Here is a 23,096-nt window from a genome sequence, read left to right as displayed (position 1 = left end):
TGTTGGAACCACAATTCCTTCAAACATACCTATGTTTGCTCTCAGAGATAATATTTTTGCCTTCCATACATTCTTCAATGCTTCCAGAACCTTCGCTCCCTTGTTCCACATTGTGACTCACTTCCACTTTCATCGTTCCATCTGCTGCTAAGCCCACTCCCAGATATCTAAAACAGTTCACTCCCTCCAGTTTTTCTCCATTCAAACTTACCTCCCAATTAACTTGTCCCTCAACCCTACTGAACCTAATAACCTTGCTCTTATTCACATTTCCTATCAACCTTTCTTTTCACACTCTTATTCCTCTATAATTTCTACATACATCCTTAGCAACTTTCTTTTTGAATAAGTAACAATAATAGCTTTTATCCCATCTCAGGAACAACCTTCTGTCTCCATGCTACATTACATATAAGATGCACCTACTCTATTGCACATTTTCCTCCATACTTCATATTTTAGCCATAATCACATCCACTACAGATGCCTTTCCTACCTTCAGCCTCCCTTTTTCTACAGGCCCTTCTTCTTACAGGCGCCTGCACTTGTATCCTCTTCCTTCCCTCCTCCATACCCGTGCATGTAACAACTGCTGCCCCCCCTTCTCCCACATTAATCAGTTTTTCGAAATACTCTTTCTATCTTCCTTTCACTTCCACCTTTTGATTCAGCAATTCCCCTTCCTTCCTTCTCAAAACACCATTTCTACTCTTACATCTACCTCTTTCTTTTTTCACTTCCTTCCTGTTTAGTTTCTTATTATCCTGAAACTTTTCACTTAACTTTCTTCCAAAATCTTCATCTATTCTTTTTTTGCTTTTCTCTACAGCTTCTTAACATTCCGCTTGCAAATTTTGTATTTTTCCCTACTTCTTTGCTGAACTTCCACCGGTACATTCCTAATGATCAATCTACCATGCCTTTTTTCTCTTCCCCAGCATTTCTAATCTCTTCTGTCCACCATGCATTGCCCTTTTTATTTCTGATTCTACAATCTTTACTAGTATTTCACTAAAGATTCTGGTCACCTCATTCACATGACTGCATTCCTACATTCACTACAATTCCATCTAAACTTTCAGTTACCTTCCTTTCATACTCCTGATTCATCTTCTCACTTGCCAACACTTTTATCCCAATTCTTCTTTACACCATACCTCCATTTCTCCCTGATCCTCATCCCCACAAGAACTGCAAAATATACAGTTCTAGAAACAGTAATGAATCTTACTAGCACAAAACAGCCTCAATCATGAAGAGAATTTAAATTTCTAAATGATTGACAGTGCTGCCTCTTGGTCACACTAAAGCTATTCTCCTATTCATAGAGTCAGGGCTATGCTTTCACTCAGCAAAAATTCACAATAATAAGAATAAACAGATTCAGTGAAGTCAACAAAGTGTTACTCATAGGGACTTGATTTGAATCTAGGAAACTTCCACTTCCACGCCCTATTAAACTTTCAAGGTCCACACACTCAAACTTACTATGTAGTGCATATATCAAACTGTACTCCCTCCTCTTTATTTGTACATAGTAGGCTTTAGGAGCTACAGACCCTCCAAATTCTTAAAGGAAGCACTGCCTGAGCTCATCTTGCTGGCTGGCTCAGTTTGATGTGTATCAGAAATGCTGCATCAAGTGGGAAAGGGTGATCTTGTAATGCTTGAGTTTGATGACAAGGTATAAAGAGAACAAAATGATCAGAGAGGATACCAAAGTAATTATGGAAACTAAGCTAAACAATCTCTTTGTAAACACAACCTGGGATATGGAATTTCATACCCTTAATGTAGATAACTTAGGTTCTTTGAAAGTAAAAATAAGAGAGTTCGAACGCAGGTATCTTTATCCAGAAACAGAGAAGGAAAGTTAGAAAAGAAAAATACATGATTTACCAAAAGATGTCAGAGCAAAAGACCTTCAGATGTACTGTGGGAAAGATTCAATATTGGCAGCCTGCATTTGAATGGTGAGAAAGAGGTCAAGGAATGAGTACAGAAACAAACAAAGGGAAAAGCAGAGGAACTTTAGAATATTGTAGATATGGCAGGAGATAATCCAAAACTTTTCTATAAAATCGTGAGAAGTTAACTATAAGTTTAAAGAGCAGCTAATGGGGCTTCAACTCACTGATTCATATCATCAAAGTAGTCCAATTCAGTCCAGACCTTGGCAAACTAATAATTCCCACAAGAAATATTACTTCTACAAAAAAGGGTGCTGACATCATTCACATACACTTACCTTCTTTCTTAACAGAAGCATCATTCCTTCCAACAGTAAATATTGGTTTCACAATCTTTGCTGATTTTGTATCTTTCATGATGCTTTTAGGAGTATTCACAGAAAGTCTAACTCCTGCTTGTGACTTTTGTGTTGATGATGGAGTAGCTGTCACATCAAGGCTTTTTTGATGAGTGATACTGAAACATACAATAATCATTATTACATCATACCTGTTCACTATTCCCTGCATAACAAGACAGCCCCAGGAACAGACATGGAATAGCTTCATCTACTCACATCCACTCACTTGCTGTCATGTATAAAGCACCAAAACAGAAGCCACACTGACAAGATGTTGCCCTCTCTATATCATTCACTCTATCCCAGCATTTTCACTTTCATCACTTGAAGCATTTTCACAACATCCTTCCAACTTGTCTTTTGTCTCCTCCTCCTTGTTCCTCCTAGTTCTGTGCCCTTTTCAGCTCTTTCAAACACCATCCTTATGGAGGCCTATTTCTTACCCTGTCGTTTCTTACTTGACCAACGCTCCTTACATCACATATTGTACCCAAACATTTCATTTCCATGACATCTACCGTCTTTCTTACTTTTTTTATCCTAACAAAATAGTTAGGACTGCCATACCATGCCCTCACAGATGGTCACCTCTCTTTCCAAACATTACTCAGTGCACCTAGGACCCTAGCCCCTTCACCTATGGCTCCATCTGCTGCTATGTCCACTCCCAGTATCTAAAGCACTCCATTTTTCCCAGCTCCTCTTCATTCAGATTCACAATCCAACCTTCCTGTCTCTCCCCCATGCTAACTTTCTTACTTGTATTTACATTAATTCTCACTTTTCTTCTCTCTATCTCACTCTTCCAAAACTAGACACCTAATTCTGCAGTTTCACACTGGAGTCTACTATAAGAGCAGTTTCATCTGCAAACTGCAACTGAACTCTCCTTCCAGGCCACCCCACCCCTAACAAATTGTAGACCTAACCCTCTCTCCAAAACCCTTGCCACAGATTCAACTTCACCTGGAATGACTCATCCATTTCTTCCTACTTGCATACATACTTTACGGGACTCTGCTGACAGAAACTTCTCCGTCTCAAGCAGCACCCTTATCATATATGCATATGACCTTCCACAAACCATTTCTGTCAATCCTATAACAAGCTTTTTCCAAATGTTAGGTGCCACATACGAATCCATCTCTTTCCCTAAGTATTTCTTTCCCTCAGTATTTGTATATGTCATCTACATTCTTGAAAACAAACACCAGACTTATGTATCTACCACTTCTGAAACCACATTGTTCCACCTAAATTTGGTCCTCTATGCATACCAGAATCCTCTCAATCACCAATCTCTCTTATATATTAAGAGAATCAGTCAATAAACTTATATATCTCTGTAATTCAAAGGTACACTCATTCTTTTCGCCCCTTTAAAATGGAACCATACAGGCATTGACCATATCCACAGATAACTAATCCTAAACCATTCATATACTAACAATCCAAACCAGTCAACAACATGGTTACCACCTTTCATGAGAAACTCATTTTCACAGTTTTGCCACATCATATCCATGGCTTTCACCACATTTCCCCTTTTTAATAAACCACTGACAGTGATTTCTATTTTAGCTGAGATCGCATGGCAGCTAAGGCCCTCATCAAGGTCATCTCATTAGCGCTTATCCCTGGGGATAAGGGAGAAAGAGTAATTCACACATATTACCCGCGTGTAGTTAAAGGCAACTAAAGGATACAGGAGTGGGGGGCTAGAAACCCTCTCCTCCTTGTATTCTAACTTTCTAAAAGGGGAAACAGAGGAAGGAGTCAAGCGGGGAGTGCTCATCCTCATCGAAGGCTCAGACTGGGGTGTCTAAATGTGTGTGGATGTAACCAAGATGAGAAAAAAGGAGAGATAGGTAGTATGTTTGAGGAAAGGAACCTCGAGGTTTTGGCTCTGAGTGAAATGAAGCTCAAGGGTAAAGGGGAAGAGTGGATTGGGAATGTCTTCGGAGTAAAGTCAGGGGTTGGTAAGAGGACAAGAGCAAGGGAAAGAGTTGCACTATGCACTACTCCTGAAGCATGAGTTCTGGGAGTATGTGATAGAGTGTAAGAAAGTAGACTCTAAATTGATATGGGTAAAACTGAAAGTGGATGGAGAGAGATGGATGATCATTGGTGCCTATGCACCTGGTCATGAGAAGAAAGATCATGAGAGGCAAGTGTTTTGGGAGCAGCTGAGTAAGTGTGTTAGCAGCTTTGATGCACGACACTGGATTATAATGATGGGTGATTTCAATGCAAAAGTGAGTAATGTGGCAGTTGAAGGTATAATTGGTGTTCATGGGGTATTCAGTGTTGTAAATGGAGATGGTAAAGAGCTTGTAGATTTGTGAGCTGAAAAATGAGTGGTGATTGGGAGTACCTGGTTTAAAAAGAGAGATAAAAATAAGTATATATATGCAAGTATCCCTGGGATAGGGGAGAGAGAATACTTCCCACGCATTTCTCAAGTGTCATAGAAGGCAACTAAAGGGGATGGAAGCGGGGAGCCAGAAAACCTCCCCTCCTTGTATTTTGACTTCCTAAAACGGGAAACAGAAGAAGGAGTCACGCGGGGAGTACTCATCCTCCTCAGAGGCTCAGATTGGGGTGTCTAAATGTGTGAGGATGTAACCAAGATGAGAAAAAAGGAGAGATAGGTAGTATGTTTGGGGAAAGGAACCTAGATGTTTTGGCTCTGAGTGAAACAAAGCTCAAGGGTAAAGGGGAATAGTGGTTTGGGAATGTCTTGGGAGTAAAGTCAGGGGTTAGTGAGAGGACAAGAGCAAGGGAAGGAGTAGCACTACTCCTGAAACAGGAGTTCTGGGAGTATGTGATAGAGTGTAAGAAAGTAAATTCTAGATTGAGATGGGTAAAACTGAAAGTTGATGGAGAGAGATAGGTGATTATTGGTGCATATGCACCTGGGCATGAGAAGAAAGATCATGAGAGGCAAGTGTTTTGGGAGCAGCTGAATGATGTTAGTGGTTTTGATGCACAAGACCGGGTTATAGTGATGGGTGATTTCAATGCAAAGGTGAGTAATGTGGCAGTTGAGGGAATAATTGGTATACATGGGGTGTTCAGTGTTGTAAATGGAAAGATTTATAGATTTATTTGTAGATTTATGTGCTGAAAAGGGACTGGTGATTGGGAATACCTGGTTTAAAAAGAGAGATATACATAAGTGCCATTGTACAAAGGCAAAGGGGATAAGAGTGAGTGCTCAAATTACAGAGGTATAAGTTTGTTGAGCATTCCTGGTAAATTATATGGGAGGGTATTGATTGAGAGGGTGAAGGCATGTACAGAGCATCAGATTGGGGAAGAGCAGTGTGGTTTCAGAAGTGGTAGAGGATGTGTGGATCAGGTGTTTGCTTTGAAGAATGTATGTGAGAAATACTTAGAAAAGCAAATGGATTTGTATGTACCATTTATGGATCTGGAGAAGGCATATGATAGAGTTGATAGAGATCTCTGTGGAAGGTATTAAGAATATATGGTGTGGGAGGCAAGTTGTTAGAAGCAGTGAAAAGTTTTTATCGAGGATGTAAGGCATGTGTACGTGTAGGAAGAGAGGAAAGTGATTGGTTCTCAGTGAATGTAGGTTTGCGGCAGGGGTGTGTGATGTCTCCATGGTTGTTTAACTTGTTTATGGATGGGGTTGTTAGGGAGGTGAATGCAAGAGTTTTGGAAAGAGGGGCAAGTATGAAGTCTGTTGGGGATGAGAGAGCTTGGGAAGTGAGTCAGTTGTTGTTCGCTGATGATACAGCGCTGGTGGCTGATTCATGTGAGAAACTGCAGAAGCTGGTGACTGAGTTTGGTAAAGTGTGTGAAAGAAGAAAGTTAAGAGTAAATGTGAATAAGAGCAAGGTTATTAGGTACAGTAGGGTTGAGGGTCAAGTCAATTGGGAGGTGAGTTTCAATGGAGAAAAACTGGAGGAAGTGAAGTGTTTTAGATATCTGGGAGTGGATCTGGCAGCGGATGGAACCATGGAAGCGGAAGTGGATCATAGGGTGGGGGAGGGGGCGAAAATTCTGGGAGCCTTGAAGAATGTGTGGAAGTCGAGAACATTATCTCGGAAAGCAAAAATGGGCATGTTTGAAGGAATAGTGGTTCCAACAATGTTGTATGGTTGCGAGGCGTGGGCTATGGATAGAGTGGTGCGCAGGAGGATGGATGTGCTGGAAATGAGATGTTTGAGGACAATGTGTGGTGTGAGGTGGTTTGATCGAGTAAGTAACGTAAGGGTAAGAGAGATGTGTGGAAATAAAAAGAGCGTGGTTGAGAGAGCAGAAGAGGGTGTTTTGAAATGGTTTGGGCACATGGAGAGAATGAGTGAGGAAAGATTGACCAAGAGGATATATGTGTCGGAGGTGGAGGGAACGAGGAGAAGAGGGAGACCAAATTGGAGGTGGAAAGATGGAGTGAAGAAGATTTTGTGTGATCGGGGCCTGAACATGCAGGAGGGTGAAAGGAGGGCAAGGAATAGAGTGAATTGGAGCGATGTGGTATAACGGGGTTGACGTGCTGTCAGTGGATTGAATCAGGGCATGTGAAGCGTCTGGGGTAAACCATGGAAAGCTGTGTAGGTATGTATATTTGCGTGTGTGGACGTATGTATATACATGTGTATGGGGGTGGGTTGGGCCATTTCTTTCGTCTGTTTCCTTGCGCTACCTCGCAAACGCAGGAGACAGCGGCAAAAAAAAAAAAAAAACATAAGTATACGTATGTAAGTAGGAGAGATGGCCTGAGAGCGTTATTGGATTACGTGTTAATTGATAGGCGAGCGAAAGAGAGACTTTTGGATGTTAATGTGCTGAGAGGTGCAACTGGAGGGATGTCTGATCATTATCTTGTGGAGGCGAAGTTGAATATTTGTAAAGGTTTTCAGAAAAGAAGAGAGAATGTTGGAGTGAAGAGAGTTGTGAGAGTAAGTAAGCTTGGGAAGGAGACTTGTGTGAGGAAGTACCAGGAGAGACTAAGTACACAATGGAAAAAGGTGAGAACAAAGGACGTAAGGGGAGTGGGGGAAGGAATGGGATGTATTTAGGGAAGCAGTGATGGCTTGTGCAAAAGATGCTTGTGGCATGAGAAGTGTGGGAGGTGGGCAGATTAGAAAGGGTAGTGAGTGGTGGGATGAAGAAGTAAGATTATTAGTGAAAGAGAAGAGAGAGGCATTTGGACGATTTTTGCTGGGAAAAAATGCAAATGAGTGGGAGATGTATAAAAGAAAGAGGCAGGAGGTCAAGAGAAAGGTGCAAGAGGTGAAAAAGAGGGCAAATGAGAGTTGGGGTGAGAGAGTATCATTGAATTTTAGGGAGAATAAAAAGATGTTTTGGAAGGAGGTAAATAAAGTGCGTAAGACAAGGGAACAAATGGGAATTTAAGTGAAGGGGGCTAATGGGGAGGTGATAACAAGTAGTGGTGATGTGAGAAGGAGATGGAGTGAGTATTTTGAAGGTTTGTTGAATGTATTTGATGATAGAGTGGAAGATATAGGGTGTTTTGGTTGAGGTGGTGTGCAAAGTGAGAGGGTTAAGGAAAATGATTTGGTAAACAGAGAAGAGGTAATAAAAGCTTTGTGGAAGATGAAAGCCGGCAAGGCATCAGGTTTGGATGGTATTGCAGTGGAATTTATTAAAAAAGGGGTGACTGTATTGTTGACTGGTTGGTAAGGTTATTTAATGTATGTATAACTCATGGTGAGGTGCCTGAGGATTGGCGGAATGCTCGCATAGTGCCACTGTACAGAGGCAAAGGGGATAAGAGTGAGTGCTCAAATTACAGAGCTATAAGTTTATTAAGTATTCCTAGGAAGTTATATGGGAGGGTATTGATTGTGAGGGTGAAGGCATGTACAGAGCATCAAATTGGGGAAGAGCAGTGTGGTTTCAGAAGTGGCAGAGGATGTGTGGATCAGGTGTTTGCTTTGAAGAATGTATGTGAGAAATACTTAGAAAAGCAAACGGATTTGTATGTAGCATTTATGAATCTGGAGAAAGCATATAATAGAGTTGATAGAGATGCTCTGTAGAAGGTATTAAGAATATATGGCATGGGAGGCAAGTTGTTAGAAGCAGTGAAAAGTTTTTATCGAGGATGTAAGGCATGTGTACATGTAGGAAGAGAGGAAAGTGATTGGTTCTCAGTGAATGTAAGTTTGCAGCAGGGGTGTGTGATTGCTCCATGGTTGTTTAATTTATTTATGGATGGGGTTGTTAGGGAGGTGAATGCAAGAATTTTGGAAAGAGGGGCAAGTATTTAGTCTGTTGTGGATGAGAGAGCTTAGGAAGTGAGTCAGTTGTTGTTCGCTGATGATACAGCGCTGGTGGATGATTCATGTGAGAAACTGCAGAAGCTGGTGACTGAGTTTGGTAAAGTGTGTGAAAGAAGAAAGTTAAGAGTTAATGTGAATAAGAGCAAGGTTATTAGGTACAGTAGGGTTGAGGGTCAAGTCAACTGGGATGTAAGTTTGAATGGAGAAAAACTGGAGGAAGTGAAGTGTTTTAGATATCTGGGAGTGGATTTGGCAGCAGATGGAACCATGGAAACGGAAGAGAATCATAGGGTGGGGGAGGGGGGGCAAAAATTCTGGGAGCCTTGAAGAATGTGTGGAAGTCGAGAACATTATCTCAAAAGCAAAAATGGCTATGTTTGAAGGAATAGTGGTTCCAACAATGTTGTATGGTTGCGAAGCGTGGGCTATGGATAGAGTTGTGCGCAGGAGGGTGGATGTGCTGGAAATGAGATGTTTGAGGACAATATGTGGTGTGAGGTGGTTTGACCGAGTAAATAATGTAAGGGTAAGAGAGATGTGTAGAAATAAAGAGTGTGGTTGAGAGAGCAGAAGAGGGTGTTTTGAAATGGTTTGGTCACATGGAGAGAATGAGTGAGGAAAGATTGACCAAGAGGATATATGTGTCAAGAAGTGGGAGACCAAATTGGAGGTGGAAAGTTGGAGTGAAAAAGATTTTGAGTGATCGGGGCCTGAACACGCAGGAGGGTGAAAGGCGGGCAAGGAATAGAGTGAATTGGAACGATGTGGTATACCAGGGTCGACGTGCTGTCAATGGATTGAACCAGGGCATGTGAAGCATCTGGGGTAAACCATGGAAAGTTCTGTGGGGCCGGGATGTGGAAAGGGAGCTGTGGTTTCGGTGCATTATTACATGACAGCTAGAGAATGAGTGTGAAGGAATGGTTTGCGGCAGGGGTGTGTGATGTCTCCATGGTTGTTTAATTTGTTTATGGATGGGGTTGTTAGGGAGGTAAATGCAAGAGTTTTGGAAAGAGGGGCAAGTATGCAGTCTGTTGGGGATGAGAGAGCTTGGGAAGTGAGTCAGCTGTTGTTTGCTGATGATACAGCACTGGTGGCTGATTCATGTGAGAAACTGCAGAAGCTGGTGACTGAGTTTTGCAAAGTGTGTGAAAGAAGAAAGTTAAAAGTAAATGTGAATAAGAGCAAGGTTATTAGGTACAGTAGGGTTGAGGGTCAAGTCAACTGGGATGTAAGTTTGAATGGAGAAAAACTGGAGGAAGTGAAGTGTTTTAGATATCTGGGAGTGGATCTGGCAGCGGATGGAACCATGGAAGCGGAAGTGAATCATACGGTGGGGAGGGGGCAAAAATTCTGGGAGCCTTGAAGAATGTGTGGAAGTCGAGAACATTATCTCAAAAAGCAAAAATGGGTATGTTTGAAGGAATAGTGGTTCCAACAATGTTGTATGACTATGAGGCGTGGGCTATGGATAGAGTTGTGCGCAGGAGCGTGGATGTGCTGGAAATGAGATGTTTGAGGACAATATGTGGTGTGAGGTGGTTTGATCGAGTAAGTAATGTAAGGGTAAGAGAGATGTGTGGAAATAAAAAGAGTGTGGTTGAGAGAGCAGAAGAGGGTGTTTTGAAATGGTTTGGTCACATGGAGAGAATGAGTGAGGGAAGATTGACCAAGAGGATATATGTGTCAGAGGTGGAGGGAACGAGAAGTGGGAGACCAAATTGGAGGTGGAAAGTTGGAGTGAAAAAGATTTTGAGTGATCGGGGCCTGAACACGCAGGAGGGTGAAAGGCATGCAAGGAATAGAGTGAATTGGAACGATGTGGTATACCAGGGTCGACGTGCTGTCAATGGATTGAACCAGGGCGTGTGAAGCATCTGGAGTAAACCATGGAAAGTTCTGTGGGGCCTGGTGCATTATTACATGACAGCAAGAGACTGAGTGTGAACGAATGGGGCCTTTGTTGTCTTTTACTAGCACTACCTCGCACACATGAGGGGGGGGAGGGGGTTGTTATTCCATGTGTGGCGATGGGAATGAATAGAGGCAGACATTGTGGATTGTGTACATGTGTATATATGTATATGTCTGTGTGTGTATATATATGTGTACATTGAGATGTATAGGTATGTATATTTGCGTGTGTGTACGTGTATGTATATACATGTGTATGTGGGTTGGTTCGGTCATTCTTTCGTCTGTTTCCTTGCGCTATCTCGTTAACGTGTGAGACAGTGACAAAGCAAAATAAATAAACATAAATAAATAAATAAATAAATATTATCCCTAGGGATAGGGGAGAAAGAATACTTCCCACACATTCCTCACGTGTCGTAGAAGGCGACTAAAGTGGACGGGAGCGGGAGGCTAGAAACTCTCCCCTCCTTGTATTTCAACATTCTAAAAGGGGAAACAGAAGAAGGAGTCACGCAGGGAGTGCTCATCCTCCTCAAAGGCTCAGATTGGGGTGTCTAAATGTGTGTGGATGTAACCAAGATGAGAAAAAAGGAGAGATAGGTAGTGTGTTTGAGGAAAGGAACCTGTATGTTTTGGCTCTGAGTGAAACAAAGCTCAAGGGTAAAGGGGAAGAGTGGTTTGGGAATGTCTTGGGAGTAAAGTCAAGGGTTAGTGATAGGAGAAGAGCAAGGGAAGGAGTAGCACTACTCCTGAAACGGGAATGGTGGGAGTTTGTGATAGAGTGTACAAAAGTAAACTCTAGATTGATATGGATAAAAATGAAAGTTGGTGGAGAGGGATGGGTGATTATTGGTGCATATGCACCTGGGCATGAGAAGGAAGATCATGAGAGACAAGTGTTTTGGGAGCAGCTGAATGAGTATGTTAGTGGTTTCGATGCATGAGACCAGGTTATAGTGATGGGTGATTTGAATGCAAAGGTGAGTAATGTGGCAGTTGAGGGAATAATTGGTATAAATGGGGTGTTCAGTGTTCTAAATGGAAATGGTGGAAAGCTTGTAGGTTTATGTGCTGAAAAAGGACTGGTGATTGGGAATACCTGGTTTAAAAAGAGATATACATAAGTATACGTATGTAAGTAGGAGAGATGGCCTGAGAGCGTTATTGGATTACTTGTTAATTGATAGGCGCGCGAAAGAGAGACTTTTGGATGTTAATGTGCTGAGAGGTGCAACTGGAGGGATGTCTGATTATTATCTTGTGGAGGCGAAGTTGAATATTTGTAAAGGTTTTCAGAAAAGAAGAGAGAATGTTGGAGGTGAAGAGAGTTGTGAGAGTAAGTGAGCTTGGGAAGGAGACTTGTGTGAGGAAGTACCAGGAGAGACTGAGTACAGAATGAAAAAAGGTGAGAAAAAAGGACGTAAGGGGAGTGGGGGAGGAATGGGATGTATTTAGGGAAGCAGTGATGGCTTGTGCAAAAGATGCTTGTGGCATGAGAAGCGTGGGAGGTGGGCAGATTAGAAAGGGTAGTGTGTGGTGGGATGAACAAGTAAGATTATTAGTGAAAGAGAAGAGAGAGGCATTTGGATGATTTTTACACGGAAATAATGCATATGAGTGGGAGATGTATAAAAGAAAGAGGCATGAGGTCAAGAGAAAAGTGCAAGAGGTGAAAAAGAGGGCAAATGAGAGTTGGGGTGAGAGTATCATTAAATATTAGGGAGAATAAAAAGGGGTTTTGAAAGGAGGTAAATAAAGTGCGTGAGACAAGGGAACAAATGGGAACTTCAGTGAAGGGGGCTAATGGGGAGGTGATAACAAGTAGTGGTGATGTGAGAAGGAGATGGAGTGAGTATTTTGAAGGTTTGTTGAATGTGTTTGATGATAGAGTGGCAGATATAGGGTGTTTTGGTCGAGGTGGTGTGCAAAGTGAGAGGGTTAGGGAAAATGATTTAATAAACATAGAAGAGGTAGTAAAAGCTTTCCGGAAGATGAAAGCCAGCAAGGCAGCGGGTTTGGATGGTATTGCAGTGGAATTTATTAAAAAAGGGGGTGACTGTATTGTTGACTGGTTGGTAAGGTTATTTAATGTATGTATGATTCATGGTGAGGTGCATGAGGATTGGCGGAATGCTTGCATAGTGCCCTTGTACAATGGCAAAGGGGACAAAGGTGAGTGCTCAAATTACAGAGGTATAAGTTTGTTGAGTATTCCTGGGAAATTGTATGGGAGGGTGAAGGCATGTACAGTGCATCAGATTGGGGGAGAGCAGTGTGGTTTCAGAAGTGGTAGAGGATGTGTGGATCAGGTGTTTGCTTTGAAGAATGTATGTGAGAAATACATAGAAAAGCAAATGGATTTGTATGTAGCATTTATGGACCTGGAGAGGGTACATGATAAGAGTTGATAGAGATGCTCTGTGGAAGGTATTAAGAATATATGGTGTGGGAGACAAGTTGTTTGAAGCAGTGAAAAGTTTTTACTGAGGATGTAAGGCATGTGTATAAATAGGAAGAGAGGAAAGTGACTGGTTCTCAGTAAATGTAGGTTTGCGGCAGGGGTGTGTGATGTCTCCACGGTTGTTAAATTTGTGTACGGATGGGATTGTTAGGGAGGTGAATGAAAGAGTTTTGGAAAGACGAACAAGTATGCAGTCTGTTGTGGATGAGAGAGCTTGGGAAGTGAGTCAGTTGTTGTTCACTGATGATACAGCTCTGGTGGCTGAATCATGTGAGAAACTGCAGAAGCTGGTGACTGAGTTTGGTAAAGCGTGTGAATGAAGAAAGTTGAGAGTAAAGGTGAATAAGAGGGTCAAGTCAATTGGTGGGTAAGTTTGAATGGAGAAAAACTGGAGGAAGTGAAGTGTTTTAGATATCTGGGAGTGGATTTGGCAGCGGGTGGAACCATGGAAGCGGAAGTGAATCATAGGGTGGGGGAGGGGGCGAAAATTCTGGGAGCCTTCAAGAATGTGTGGAAGTCGAGAACATTATCTCGGAAAGCAAAAATGGGTATGTTTGAAGGAATAGTGGTTCCAACAATGTTGTACGGTAGCGAGGTGTGGGCTGTGGATACAGTTGTGCGCAGGAATATGGATATGCTGGAAATGAGATGTTTGAGGACAATATGTGGTGTGAGGCGGTTTAATCGAGTAAGTAATAATAAGGTAAGAGAGATGTGTGGTAATAAAAAGAGTGTGATTGAGAGAGCAGAGGAGGGTGTTTTGAAATGGTTTGGTCACATGGAGAGAATGAGTGAGGAAAGATTGACAAAGAGTATATATGTGTCAGAGGTGGAGGGAACGAGGAGAAGTGGGAGACCAAATTGGAGATAAAAAGAAGGAGTGAAAAAAGATTTTGAGTGATCGGGGCCTGAACATGCAGGAGGGTGAAAGGCATGCAAGGAATAGAGTGAACTGGAACGATGTGGTACACTGGGGTCGACGTGCTGTCAATGGATTGAACCAGGGCATGTGAAGCGTCTGGGGTAAACCATGGAAAGTTCTGTGGGGCCTAGATGTGGAAAGGGAGCTGTGGTTTCGGTGCATTATTACATGACAGCTAGAGACTGAGTGTGAACGAATGGGGCCTTTGTTGTCTTTTCCTAATGGTACCTCGCACACATGAGGGGGGAGGGGGTGGTTATTTCATGTGTGTCGAGGTGGAGATGGGAATGAATAAAGGCAGACAGTATGAATTATGTACATGTAAATATATGTATATGTCTGTATATATATGTATATGTTGAGATGTATAGGTATGTATATTTGCGTGTGTGGACGTGTATGTGGGTGGGTTGGGTTGGGCCATTCTTTCATATGTTTCCTTGCGCTACTTCACTGACGCGGGAGACAGCGACAAAGCAGAATAATCAAAAATAATAATAATGTATATATATAACTTTCTAAAAGGGGAAACAGAAGAAGGAGTCATGCAGGGACTGCTCATCCTCCTTGAATGCTCAGATTGGGTTCTAAATGTGTGTGGATGTAACCAAGATGAGAAAAAAGGAGAGATAGGTAGTATGTCTGAGGAAAGGAACCTGGATGTTTTGGCTCTGAGTGAAACAAAGCTCAAGGGTAAAGGAGAAGAGTGGGGTTGCGAATGTCTTGGGAGTAAAGTCAGGGGTTAGTGAGAGGACAAGAGCAAGGGAAGGAATAGCACTACTCCTGAACCAGGAGTGGTGGGTGTATGTGATAGAGTGTAAGAAAGTAAACTCTAGTTTGATACGGGTAAAACTGAATATATACATAAGTATACTTATGTAGTAGGAGCATGGGCCCGAGGCATTATTGTATTACGTGTTAATTGACAGCTTGCGAAGAGAGACTTTTGGATGTTAATGTGCTGAGAGGTGCAACTGGAGGGATGTCTATCATTATCTTCTGTGGAGGCTAAGGTGAATGTTTGTATGGGTTTTCAGAAAAGAAGAGTGAATGTTGGGTTGAAGAGGTGGTGAGAGTAAGTGAGCTTGGAAGGAGACTTGTGTGAGGAAGTATCCAGGAGAGACTGAGTACAGAATGGAAAAAGGTCGAGAACAATGGAAGTAAGGGGAGTTGGGGAGGAATGGGATGTAATTAGGGAATCAGTGATGGATTGCGCAAAGATGATTGTGGCATGAGAGAGTAGGAGGTGGGTTGATTAGAAAGGGTAGTGAGTGGTGGGATGAGAAGTAAGAGTATTAGTGAAAGAGAAGAGAGAGGCCCTTTGGACGATTTTTGCAGGGAAAATGAAATTTAGTGGGAGACGTATAAAAGAAAGAGACAGGAGGTCAAGAGAATAGGTGCAAGAGGTGAAAAAAAGTGCAAATGAGAGTTGGGGTGAGGAGTATCATTAAATTTAGGGAGAATAAAAAGATGTTCTGGAAGGAGGTAAATAAAGTGCGTAAGACAAGGGAGCAAATGGGAACTTCAGTGAAGGGCGCAAATGGGGAGGTGATAACAAGTAGTGGTGATGTGAGAAGGAGATGGAGTGAGTATTTTGAAGGTTTGTTGAATGTGTTTGATGATAGAGTGGCAGATATAGGGTGTTTTGGTCGAGGTGGTGTGCAAAGTGCGAGGGTTAGGGAAAATGAGTTGGTAAACAGAGAAGAGGTAGTAAAAGCTTTGCGGAAGATGAAAGCCGGCAAGGCAGCAGGTTTGGATGGTAATGCAGTGGAATTTATTAAAAAAGGGAGTGACTGTATTGTTGACTGGTTGGTAAGGTTATTTAATGTATGTATGACTCATGGTGAGGTGCCTGAGGATTGGCGGAATGCGTGCATAGTGCCATTGTACAAAGGCAAAGGGGATAAGAGTGAGTGCTCAAATTACAGAGGTATAAGTTTGTTGAGTATTCCTGGCAAATTATATGGGAGGGTATTGATTGAGAGGGTGAAGGCATGTACAGAGCATCAGATTGGGGAAGAGCAGTGTGGTTTCAGAAGTGGTAGAGGATGTGTGGATCAGGTGTTTGCTTTGAAGAATGTATGTGAGAAATACTTAGAAAAGCAAATGGATTTGTATGTAGCATTTATGGATCTGGAGAAGGCATATGATAGAGTTGATAGAGATGCTCTGTGGAAGGTATTAAGAATATATGGTGTGGGAGGCAAGTTGTTAGAAGCAGTGAAAAGTTTTTATTGAGGATGTAAGGCATGTGTACGTGTAGGAAGAGAGGAAAGTGATTGGTTCTCAGTGAATGTAGGTTTGCGGCAGGGGTGTGTGATGTCTCCATGGTTGTTTAATTTGTTTATGGATGGGGTTGTTAGGGAGGTGAATGCAAGAGTTTTGGAAAGAGGGGCAAGTATGAAGTCTGTTGGGGATGAGAGAGCTTGGGAAGTGAGTCAGTTGTTGTTCACTGATGATACAGCGCTGGTGGCTGATTCATGTGAGAAACTGCAGAAGCTGGTGACTGAGTTTGGTAAAGTGTGTGAAAGAAAGTTAAGAGTAAATGTGAATCAGAGCAAGGTTATTAGGTACAGTAGGGTTGAGGGTCAATTCAATTGGGAGGTGAGTTTGAATGGAGAAAAACTGGAGGAAGTGAAGTGTTTTAGATATCTGGGAGTGGATTTGGCAGCGGATGGAACCATGGAAGCGGAAGTGGATCATAGGGTGGGGGAGGGGGCGAAAATTCTGGGAGCCTTGAAGAATGTGTGGAAGTCGAGAACATTATCTCGGAAAGCAAAAATGGGTATGTTTGAAGGAATAGGGGTTCCAACAATGTTGTATGGTTGCGAGGCGTGGACTATGGATAGAGTTGTGCGCAGGAGGATGGATGTGCTGGAAATGAGATGTTTGAGGACAATGTGTGGTGTGAGGTGGTTTGATCGAGTAAGTAACGTAAGGGTAAGAGAGATGTGTGGAAATAAAAGGAGCGTGGTTGAGAGAGCAGAAGAGGGTGTTTTGAAATGGTTTGGTCACATGGAGAGAATGAGTGAGGAAAGATTGACCAAGAGGATATATGTGTCAGAGGTGGAGGGAACGAGGAGAAGAGGGAGACCAAATTGGAGGTGGAAAGATGGAGTGAAAAAGATTTTGTGTGATCGGGGCCTGAACATGCAGGAGGGTGAAAGGAGGGCAAAGAATAGAGTGAATTGGAGCGATGTGGTATACCAGGGTTGACGTGCTGTCAGTGGATTGAATCAAGGCATGTGTATGGGGGTGGGTTGGGCCATTTCTTTCGTCTGTTTCCTTGCGCTACCTTGCAAACGCGGGAGACAGCGGAAAAAAAAAAAAATGAAAGTGGATGGAGAGAGATGGGTGATTATTGGTGCATGTGCACCTAGGCATGAGAAGAAAGATCATGAGAGGGAAGTGTTTTGGGAGTAGCTCAGTAAGTGTGTTAGTAGTTTTGATGCACGAGACCAGGTTATAGTGATGGGTGATTTGAATGCAAAGGTGAGTCATGTGGCAGTTGAAGGAATAATTGGTGTACAGGGGTATTCAGTGTTGTAAATGGAAATGGTGAAGAGCTTGTAGATTTATGTGCTGAAAAAGGACTGGTGATTGGGAATACCTGGTTTAAAAAGAGATATATACATAAGTATACATATGTAAGTAGGAGAGATGGCCAGAGAGCGTTATTGGTTTATGCATTAATTGATAGGCGCGCGAAAGAGAGACTTTTGGATGTTAATGTGCTGAGTGGTGCAACTGGAAGGATGTCTGATTATTATCTTGTGGAGGCGAAGGTGAAGATTTGTAGAGGTTTTCAGAAAAGAAGAGAGAATGTTGGAATGAAGAGTGGTGAGAGTAAGTGAGCTTGGGAAGGAGACTTGTGTGATGAAATACCAATAGAGACTGAGCACAGAATGGAAAAAGGTGAGAACTAAGGACATAAGGGGAGTGGGAGAAGAATGGGATGTATTCAGGGAAGCAGTGATGGCTTGCGCAAAAGATGCTTGTGGCATGAGAAGCGTAGGAGGTGGGCAGATTAGAAAGGGTAGTGAGTGGTGGGATGAACAAGTAAGATTATCAGTGAAAGAGAAGAGAGAGGCATTTGGACGATTTTTGCAGGGAAATAATGCAAATGACTGGGAGATATATAAAAGAAAGAGGCAAGAGGTCAAGAGAAAGGTGCAAGAGGTGAAAAAGAGGGCAAATGAGAGTTTGGGTGAGAGAGTATCATTAAATTTTAAGGGAGAATAAAAAGATGTTTTGGAAGGAGGTAAATAAAAGGCATAAGACAAGAGAACAAATGGGAACCTCAGTGAAGGGGGCTAATGGGGAGGTGATAACAAGTAGTGGTTATGTGAGAAAGAGATGGAGTGAGTATTTTGAAGGTTTGTTGAATGTGTTTGATGATAGAGTGGTAGATATAGGGTGTTTTGGTTGAGGTGGTGTGCAAAGTGAGAGGGTTAGGGAGAATGATTTGGTAAACAGAGAAGATGTAGTGAAAGCTTTGGGGAAGAGGAAAGCTAGCACGGTAGCAGGTTTGGATGGTATTGCAGTGGAATTTATTAAAAAAGGGGGTGCCTGTATTGTTGACTGGTTGGTAAGGTTATTTAATGTATGTATGATTCATGGTGAGGTGCCTGAGGACTGGCAGAATGCTTGCATAGTGCCATTGTACAAAGGCATAGGGGACAAAGATGAGTGCTCAAATTACAGAGGTATAAGTTTGTTGAGTATCCCTGGGAAATTATATGGGAGGGTGTTGATTGAGAGGGTGAAGGCATGTACAGAGCATCAGATTGGGGAAGAGCAGTGTGGTTTCAGAAGTGGTAGAGGATGTGTGGATCAGGTGTTTGCTTTGAAGAATGTATGTGAGAAATACTTAGAAAAGCAAATGGATTTGCATGTAGCATTTATGGATCTGGAGAAGGCATATGATAAGGGTTGATAGAGATGCTCTGTGGAAGGTATTAAGAATATATGGTGTGGGAGGCAAGTTGTTAGAAGCAGTGAAAAGTTTTTATTGAGGATGTAAGGCATGTGTACGTGTAGGAAGTACGGAGAGTGATTGGTTCTCAGTGAATGTAGGTTTGCGGCAGGGGTGTGTGATGTCTCCATGGTTGTTTAATTTGTTTATGGATGGGGTTGTTAGGGAGGTGAATGCAAGAGTTTTGGAAAGAGGGGCAAGTATGAAGTCTGTTGTGGATGAGAGAGCTTGGGAAGTGAGACAGTTGTTGTCTGCTGATGATACAGCGCTGGTGGCTGATTCATGTGAGAAACTGCAGAAGCTGGTGACTGAGTTTGGTAAGGTGTGTGGAAAAAGAAAGCTGAGAGTAAAAGTGAATAAGAGCAAGGTTATTAGGTACAGTAGGGTTGATGGACAAGTCAACTGGGAAATAAGTTTGAATGGAGAAAAACTGGAGGAAGTGAAGTATTTTATATATCTGGGATTGGATTTGGCAGCGGATGGAACCATGGAAGCGGAAGTGAATCAAAGAGTGGGGGAGGGGGCAAAAGTTCTGGGAACATTGAGGAATGTGTCTACATCAAGAACATTATCTCAGAAAGCAAAAATGGGTATTTTTGAAGGAATAGTGGTTCCAACAATGTTATATGGTTGTGAGGCATGGGCTATAGGTAGAGTTGTGTGGAGGAGGGTGGATGTACTGGAAATGAGATGTTTGAGGACAATATGTGGTGTGAGGTGCTTTGATCGAATAAGTAATAACAGGGTAAGAGAGATGTGTGGTAATAAAAAGAGTGTGGTTGAGAGAGCAGAAGGGGGTGTTTTGAAATGGTTTGGTCACATGGAGAGAATGAGTGAGGAAAGATTGACCAAGAGGATATATGTGTCAGAGGTGGAGGGAACGAGAAGTGGGAAACCAAATTGGAGGTGGAAAGATGGAGTGAAAAAGATTCTGAGTGATCAGGGCCTGAACATGCAGGAGGGTGAAAGGCGTTTAAGGAATAGAGTGAACTGGAACGATGTGGTATACCGGGGTCGACGTGCTGTCAATGGATTGAACCAGAGCGTGTGAAGCGTCTGAGGTAAACCATGGAAAGTTCTGTGGGGCCTGGATGTGGAAAGGTAGATGTGGTTTCAGTGCATTATACATGATACCTAGAGAATGAGTGTGAACGACTGTGGCCTTTGTTTTCTTTTCCTAGCGCTATCTCGCGCACATGCGGGGGGGAGGGGGTTGTTATTTCATGTGTGGCGGGGTGGCGATGGGAATGAATAAAGGCAGACAGTATGAATTATGTATATGTTATATATATATATGTCTGTGTGTATATATATATATATATATATATATATATATATATATATATATATATATATATATATATATATATATATATGTATACGTTGAGATGTATAGGTATGTATATTTGCGTGTGTGAACGTGTATGTATATACATGTGTATGTGGGTGGGTTGGGCCATTCTTTTGTCTGTTTCCTTGCGCTACCTCGCTAACGCGGGAGACAGCGAAAAAGGAAAGCAAAATGAGTAGATGGGTAGTTCTTCATCTGTTTCCTGGTGCTACTTTGCTGACGCGGGAAACAGCGATCACATATGATAAATAAATAAATAAACATACCATATACAAACATGTACATACACACGTATATAAATATATATACACATGTACATATTCATACATGCTTGCCTTCATCCATTCCCGCAACACAGGAGATAGTATCCTTCCTTCAAGCAAGGCAGCACAAAAAAAGAAAAAAGAAAAAAAAAGCCTCATCCATTCACAACCAGTCTCTAGTTATCATGTGTAACACACCAAACCCACAGCTCCCTATCCACATCCAGTCCCCACAGACCTTTCCACTGTTTACCCTAGATGCTTCATATGCAGTGGCTTAGTCCACTAACAGAACATCAACCCCTGTATACCACATCGTTCCAATTCACTTTCTTGCACACCTTTCACTAACCTGTATGTTCAAGTCCCGATCGCTTAAAATCTACTTCACTTCAACCTTCCACCTCCAATTTGGTCTCCCACTCCCCTCTGTTCCTTCTTCCTCTGACACATATATCCTCTTTGTCAATCTTTTCTCACTCATTCTCTCCATATGTCCAAGTCATTTCAACACACCCTCTTCTGCTCTCTTATCCACACACTTTCTATTTCCACACATCTCTCTTATCCTTTCATTATTTACTCAAACAAACCATCTAATACCATATAATGTCCTTAAACATTTCATTTCCAACACATCCACCCTCTCCCATACAACATTATCTATAGCCCATGCCTCACAGCCATATAACATTGTTGCAACTACCATTCCTTCAAACATACCCATTTTTGCTCTCTGAGGTAACATTCTAGCCTTCCCAGAACCTTCACTCCCTCCCCCACCCTGTGACTCACTTCTGCTTCCATAATCTATCCACTGATAAGTCCATTCCCAGATATCTAAAACACTTCATTTCCTCTAATTTTTCTCCATTCAAACTTACATCCCAATAAACTTGTCCCTCAACCCTACTTAACCTAATAACATCGCTCTTATTTCACATTTACTCTCAACTTCCTCCTTTCACACACTTTTCCAAACTCAGTCACCAACCTCTGTAGTTTCTCACCCGATTCAGCTACAAGAGCTGTATCATCAGTGAACAACTGACTCGCTTCCCACACCCTCTCTCCTTTAGCAGACTGCATACTCGCCTCTCTCTCTAAAACTCTTCCATTCACCTCTCTAAAAACCCCATCCATAAACAAATTAAACAACCATGGTGACATCACACACCCCTGCAGCAAACTGATATTCACTAGGAACCAATCACTTTCCTACGAACTCTTCCTACTCGTACACATGCCTTATCCTTGGTAAAAACTTTTCAGTGCTTGTAGCAACTTACCTCCCCCACCATAAATTCTTAAAACCTTCCACAATGCATCTCTATCAACTCTATCATATGCCTTTTCCAGATCCATAAATGCTACATACAAATCCATCTGTTTTTCTATGTATTTGTCACATACTTACTTCAAAGCAAACACCTGATCCACACATCCTCTACCACTTTTGAAACCATGCTGCTCTTCCCCAATCTGATGCTCTGTACATGCATTTACCCTCTCAATCAATACCCTCCTACATAATTTCCTAGGAATACTCAACAAACATGCCTCTGTAGTTTGAACACTCACCTTTATCCCCTTTGTACAATGGCGCTATGCATTCATTCCACCAATCCTCAGGCACTTCACCATGATCCATACATACACTGACTATCTTTACCAACCAATCAAGAACATAATCACCCTTTTTCTTTAATAAATTTCACTGTAATACCATCCAAACTTGCTGGATTTTATCTTCGGCAAATCTTTCACCACCACATTTCTGTTTACCAAACCATTCTCCCTGACCCTCTCACTTCGCACACCATCCCGACCAAAACACCCTATATCTGCCACTCCATTATCAAACACATTCAACAAACCTTCAAAATACTCACTTCATCTCTGCTTGTTATTACCTCACCATTTGCCCCCTTCACTGATGTTCCCATTTGTTCTCTTTTCTTACACACGTTATTTACCTCCTGTTATTCTCCCTTAAATTTAACAATACTCTCTCACCCCAACTCTTATTTGCCCTAGTTTTCACCTTTTGAACTTTTCTTTGACCTACTGTGGCTTTCTTTTACACATCTCCCAGCCATTTGCACTATTCCCTGCAAATATTATCGGTTGGACCAAGTGACACTGTTATTGTCCCAATGTGGAGTTGAGGTCAGGTTAAGCACGTCTGATTCTCTCTGACCTTCGTAATCCAGGACCAGGTTGGTCAATGATGCATTCCTCCTGTCCAGACTCGGTAACGTGGCGGGTTAGTGACATGTTCCATCTGTCCGTTTCGGGTTAATGACATGTCCCATCCGTCCTAAAATGGCATTACGTCTATGTCTTATTTGTGGGCCATCAAAGAGCTATATGGCACCGGTCATGTTTGTCTGGATATTGATGATGTGATTTCTCTCTAATGGAAATGGCTTCTAATATCTGTAGTCTCCTCCAATCACTGCAACTAGTAATGATTTTGGTTTTGGTGTTATTTGTCTTGCTCTATGTTTTTTCTTTATGATATTGTTTAATTCCACCTCCTTGTAAATGGAGTGAGGGTCAGTAGCTCAGGGTGCAGGTTGTATAAGAACATAAGAAGTGACGACACTGTGAGAGGACTA

At 42.1% G+C, this 23,096-nt stretch overlaps 1 protein-coding gene across 1 annotated transcript in view; it reads right to left on the bottom strand.

Moving 5' to 3' along the window:
• LOC139752271 (uncharacterized) overlaps positions 1-23,096 on the bottom strand; it is a gene marked incomplete at its 3' end in the record, with an annotated part of 167,795 nt that overhangs the window by 34,742 nt on the left and 109,957 nt on the right. The window contains exon 6 of the mRNA XM_071668302.1: positions 2,249-2,427. Coding sequence (XP_071524403.1) covers positions 2,249-2,427 — 179 coding nt within the window. The remainder of the gene's footprint in view (positions 1-2,248; positions 2,428-23,096) is intronic.

The sequence above is a fragment of the Panulirus ornatus genome, chromosome 12 (genome assembly GCF_036320965.1).
Source record: "Panulirus ornatus isolate Po-2019 chromosome 12, ASM3632096v1, whole genome shotgun sequence".
Taxonomy (NCBI): Eukaryota; Metazoa; Arthropoda; class Malacostraca; order Decapoda; family Palinuridae; genus Panulirus; species Panulirus ornatus.
The sequence above is the reverse complement of the archived record's forward strand: the minus strand, read 5'-3'. Positions and strand labels throughout refer to the sequence as shown.